At 45.2% G+C, this 5,893-nt stretch overlaps 1 protein-coding gene across 1 annotated transcript in view; it reads right to left on the bottom strand.

Moving 5' to 3' along the window:
• T265_01311 (hypothetical protein) overlaps window positions 1–3,435 on the bottom strand; it is a gene marked incomplete at both ends in the record, with an annotated part of 4,599 nt that extends 1,164 nt beyond the window's left edge. The window contains 2 exons of the mRNA XM_009165317.1: window positions 1,552–1,665; window positions 3,355–3,435. Of these exons, the coding sequence (XP_009163581.1) occupies window positions 1,552–1,665; window positions 3,355–3,435 (195 nt within the window). The remainder of the gene's footprint in view (window positions 1–1,551; window positions 1,666–3,354) is intronic.
• Between the last annotated feature and the right edge of the window lie 2,458 nt (window positions 3,436–5,893).

Genomic DNA, 5,893 nt, shown 5'->3' with positions numbered 1-5,893 from the left:
GATGTGTGTATATTCGCTAGTTTGGTGCAATTCGGTTTGAAGTAGAACGGCTGGCTGACGGAAACTGGGAGAATGCGCCTACCTGATGAGCCTCAAAAATAGCGAGACTGGTCGTGGACTGTTGAAGACCTCCGGCCCTATGAGAGCCTCAAAAATAGCGAGACTGGTCGTGGACTGTTGAAGACCTCCCATCGGCCCTATGACTAATGTGTTACGTTTGAACCTGGTTCTGTTTACCCCCAGACCAGAAGCCCATCCAAAGCGCAAACAAAAGGTGGAATGTACGAGATTATTCATCTCGAAAAGTGGCCCCCTTCCCATGGAAAACACGTTATATTTAGATGTACGAAAAGCGTCTCGAACACTTTCTTGAGGGATCGGCTCACGTAGCTGTTTGTTTGTCTTGTTCCAACTACCATTCAGATATCAGTAATACACCCCCCCCCCTCCGTGTGTGTGTTAGCGTCGCTTGTGCCATAACCTTAACGTTTTTGCGCACAAAAGTTCTCTTTTAGGCGCGTTGACTGGTAAAATCCTCCACGTCGAGAAAAGTTACTTGGAGTGAGCACACAGCAGACTCCCAGCTGACGTCCTTTAAACCCAAAATGCACGTACGACTTACTCTGGTGACTGATCAACTACAGCTATCAAGTGAAGTTTCAAAATCAGCAACGATCAGTTACAGTCCGGACAATGTGGAGAATTGGGTATGAAATGAACAGAAGGACAGATCTCAGTTCGGCCTTTGTTTCAAGTCTTCAGTTGTATCTAAAGCCTCGCTTATGCACTATGCCCAAGGAGTAATCCTAGGATAAAGCTTGGGACTTCAGAATAGTTGTCCGCTGACTCTGATAGCACAATCTCCCTAAACAGTAGTTTCTGGAAAACAAATGAGCCATCAAACAGCTGACAAGCAAAAAATGGCAGGCGGCGCCCCAGTGCGTAATCAGTGAGCTACCAAAGAAGCCAAACATCCTTACGTTTCTGTTGCACACGTCCACGCATAAGTTTACTTCCGGTTTAACTCGGTCGGTACGCGTGGGTGCCCTGTTTGATACGAACTTTGCAAGACAAATGTCTTCTCTTCCTGGGGCAATTTGATTGCCCTGTTTGATACGAACTTTGCAAGACAAACGTCTTCTCTTCCTGGGACAATTTGATTAGCACCACTTAGGTGACGCAATATCGATAAAAAACTATCGAATCTTCTCACACTATCACCAATCTATAAGTTGCATAGAGGGAGAATAACTTCACAGGACAAGTGGAACTTCCATATAAGGAGTTGTCACTCGAAGATCAAATCAGTACGTGTCCACGTGATGTGGATTTCGTGATCGAAGGATGAGTGTTGCCATATTCAAGGTAATCACACTGCTGAACAGCTGCTCGTGGCCGAACGATTCAGTGCACTGCTGATGATTCCCAGTTAGGATGAGCCAGCTTCTCAGCTTTTCAGCACAGATTGGCTTCAGTTACAGGGTGAAATCTCAACTTTTTTGTATCATGTAGAACGGGACGACTCAGTGGTTAGAGAGCAAATTAACTAACCAGAAGGTCCGTGGTTGCTTCTCGACTTTCCCTGTATAGGTATGGGCAACCTGGCAGTACCTCAGCCCTCGTGCTTACTTTGGGTGGCATGGCAGCTACGCACCGAAAAGGTGTCTAGAAAAGAACTCGAAAAACCGTAGACCTCAGGTTTCGACCAACCAACGCGTTTGGTCACATCTCTCTAAGTTAGCCGTTTTTCTGAAGGCCATTTCATTTCTCTGACATCATTCAGCCTTGTCACGCGCGAGAAAAGCAACAGATTGTGTCGACTTTGTAATTCTACTACCATTTCTACGTCTGCCATCCCCGATCAGTTCTTCACTCAACTTTTCGTGTAAATCAGTTCGGCTGTGATCTAATCACAGGACATCTAGCCACTCACGATCGATTCAGCTACTCCTAAGCTGTGCAAATTTCATCTGCTTGCTTTATTCTAATGGCTGCTTTTCATCCTTACCCCAACTTTTTAAAAAATTTTCTGAATATAAATGATTACAAGTCTTCATAGTACGTACAGATTTATCAATCGATTTCAAATACTGGTTCGGAATTTCAGCTTTATATAGAACGCCCCAGAAAAAACCCTGAACCCTGCATCTTTCTAGTATGCCCTCGCATCAGCATTGTGATAAAACATTACAATCGATTAGTCATTTGGTTCTGCAACAACGTGATAGGCATTCATTTTAATTCCCCCCAAAAGGCTATTTAATACAGAGACCCCGACTGCTGGCGTGGCGTGACATCACGACCTGACAGTGATCAATAACTGGTTATTGCCTTACCAAATCCTGGGACGCTAACCGCGTTAATTACTATTCCACTATTTGCTTCTTTCAACATCTACCTGGCCGTAGGTAAATTTTTTGTTTAAAGTGAGGTGTAGTGGGTCACAGTATAGTGTAATTAAGCTCAGTTACGACATTTGGGTTCTTCGACGAATTGTTCACTTCTGAGGCATCCACAGCAAAGTGGGATCAGATGCAATAGCCGGGACCAGGATGGTAAATCCAAGGACGCACTGCCGATTCGTAAAAACTTCACGCTCTCAAGTACAAACGGTGCACAGCCAATATCTTTCACTTGCGAAGTGATTAATTGTGAAGGTCAGCCTGCGCTGCTTTAGATATCACCATCGGTATATACCGCCAGGACAATTGGCCACTTATGAAAGTCAACTGTAGGTATAGGGGGACGGACGATGCACCTCAAGTATACCAGCTGACAACGTGAACAACTTTTATTACCTATGATGTGGCTAAAACAGTAGACCAGTTCATAGCCCAACGAAGCTAAACTTTCAAGCTCCCAGCTCACGAAGCAAGACCAGGGCGTGCATAACCTCAACATACAAAGCGAGAGTCAGTAATCAATAAGTCATACTTCATGTGTGTATTATCACAACCACTACAGTCAAAGTCTGTAGGGAGGCCTAAGTGATAGAGAGCCTCTTAAATATACGCTTCTTATCCTTGAGTTGATAAATCTCCTTCAAATAGGCCATTTGTTAGGTCCTGGCAGGTACATCTTCTGCTATGGGCTGGAGTTGATGGTACTTGATGTCTAGGTTTTCACGTGAGAAAGAAAATCAACCAAACAAGATATCTTGAGCACCAAAGAACGACCCCGGAAAGCTAGCCGGGAAACTATCGACTTCTTGTCAAGGAATAAATGAACTGCCAAATTAGAAAAGGTTTGATATGATTAGTACTTCACTACGAGCAACAAGCTGCACTGACATCACGTGTTCCGCAGAATCATTTCTTCGATCCGTGACAACATGTCACGTGCACTAAAATTTACAACCAGACTCAGGACCCACTCACAAGGTTGCTGAAAACTTTCCGACAGCCCACGACCGTTTCCACCTTTCTTGGGGCCCATCAGGTAGGCGTAGTCCCCGAGTTTCTGTCAACCTTATGTTCTACTTGAACCCGAATTGGACTGATTGCGATAAATATACTCATTTGCAAATCAATTTACTTTTCACGGGAGATTCAAGTGAATCTCTCGTTTATGATTTTCTTCGACTGAATGTGCGATATCTCGAATATCGTACCAACTGAAACATGAGGCGGTCTGTGTGCAGCACATTCAATGGAAAAACATCATAGATGAGAGATTCACTTGAGTCTCTCGTGAAAAACAAATGATATGAAAATGAGTGTATTTGTCGCATAATCAGGACCCTTCTAACCTATTGGGATTCGAATGAACTTGTTACAGTTCAAACAAAGGTCTAACAGATGCTCGAATCAACGACACCGCCATTTCTACAATTTCCTTAAAACTGCACTGCCAGAAAATATAAACTTGCTAAATCTTGAGAATGCAAACGTGGTTCGAGAAGAAAATGCAAAACCAATTGTCTCATGGTCCCCAGGATCTTAGAATGTTCACGCGCTAATAACTCCTGGCATCGCCAAGAAGCCGCCAAGTTGCTGCGCACCGTATTCAACTCGTTTAACGAGTGGGCTTACTTGCCGAAACACGGAAGATGCCAGACTGATACGAATACCAGTCAGCAGGAGGCTGCATGAATTGTGAGCAAACATACTGGGAGCATCCAAAAAAAGGAGAGATAGAGGCAAATGCAATCCTCACAAAATGCAGGGTACGTAACGGTCAAGCCGACCTAGCGACGTTGTTGCAAGCTGCTAGTCCACCCGTTCGGACGGACCACATACACCAGAGTGATAGCACGTGACGCGAACTCTGTTGAAGGTTGGCGACACCAAATTTCATCTACCTGTACGTTGATCGCAATAATTCGTTAGTCATGTCCGAAAGGAACCGCATTCAACCAGTAAGCAGAAGGTCGCGGGCATCAGTCATCCTAGGTGCGATACACACTTGGTTTTCAAGAAGGAATAAAAACTGTACACGTTTTGCATCAGAGTCGCCAGCTGATGGATCATTCAACTGCTGATTCACTCTCCACTGCAGATTTCGAACTAGTCCACCCAGAGACCATCAGGTACAGTACGATTTTCATACAACGTACATAGTAGCTAGCGGAATCGATTGACTTTGATCAAAGTGTCAACCATTCCACCCTGTCGTGCTTGCTACCGACGAACGCCGAGTTGTTTTCAAATGCCTATGTGCCCGAGTGTCCCCTTGTTCAACCGATGCGCGCCACCAATCCAAATGACCGGAAAACACTGCACATGAGTTTTCTGCCTCACAGACACGCAGACACACGAAAACAGTGCGGCGGTAATCGGTGGCAAGCAGGACAGGGTGGAATAGTTGACAATCTGATCAACGTCAGTCGATGTGCCAGCCATCAGGTGCATGGTATAAACATCGCAGTAGTTTCAGTTGCAGATCGAACGTTCGATCGATCATCGTCATTTGTTGAGTGAACTGGCTGTATTTTGGTCTACACCCTAGACGTCTGCTATCAAGTCAAGATTTAACCTTGGCTTTTCAGGTGCGGTTACGGGGCGCCAATTGGAAAATAATAATTAGTTGGGTTGGAACGACCTATTGAAAGACGATTAGCAGTGCAATTTGGCATGCTTCAAGGACGATGAGTTAAAAGTACAAATCGCTTGGTGTAAACAGGTGTAAACAGGTGTTCCACCAAGATAAAGTATTTGTTAAGGTATCGATATTTGAGTCGCGTACGTCTGAAGATCGTGAACATTAAAAGGAAGAGTTAGGTTCGAAAGTCTACGATATCATTTACACAGATGTAAGCAAAGTGACAAAACTCAGTTGTCTGGTTCGTGGCGTCAGCATGTGCGCAGGCCTGTCGCCGACCGGCACGACGCAGTGTCAGGGTTCGCGCATCAGACGTCGGCCAGAGGAAGCTTGGATAGTTAGCGTGGGTTGCGATCGTCCCTTCAGAGGCCAGTCTCGCGATTCTGATTGGCGGTGCGATCATACGGAAATCACGACGGAACAAGTCAGAACAGGCCTAGCAGACAGGGCACGAACATGCAAGTGCAAGTAGGTAAGCCACACACGCGCATGTCGGACAAGGTGAACGGCTGGTACGGAGCAACAAAAGATGTGGAGACCAAAAGTACACGTGGTGAAAAGTGAACAAGTGGGTGGGATAATTATCTCGACGCCAAGGTGGACTCAATGCTGATCCAACCGGTCGGATGTGCGCAAAATGCAGGCGCACATTGCATGCACCGGACAGTGAAAGAAACGGTCTAAAATTAGAGCGAGAAGTGAACTGAGGTTCTAATATCAGACGATCAAGCCAGTGTCATGTGAAGTATCGGCCATTGTTGTGTATATAACAAAGTGAACTGGAGAGAAACGAACAGAGACAGCTTCTCCAACACTAAACATGCGTGTATATTTGGATGTAGGGCTGAATTCA

This window comes from Opisthorchis viverrini, assembly GCF_000715545.1.
Source record: "Opisthorchis viverrini unplaced genomic scaffold opera_v5_14, whole genome shotgun sequence".
Taxonomy (NCBI): Eukaryota; Metazoa; Platyhelminthes; class Trematoda; order Opisthorchiida; family Opisthorchiidae; genus Opisthorchis; species Opisthorchis viverrini.
Note: the sequence above shows the minus strand (reverse complement) of the source record. Positions and strands in the feature narration are given on the sequence as shown.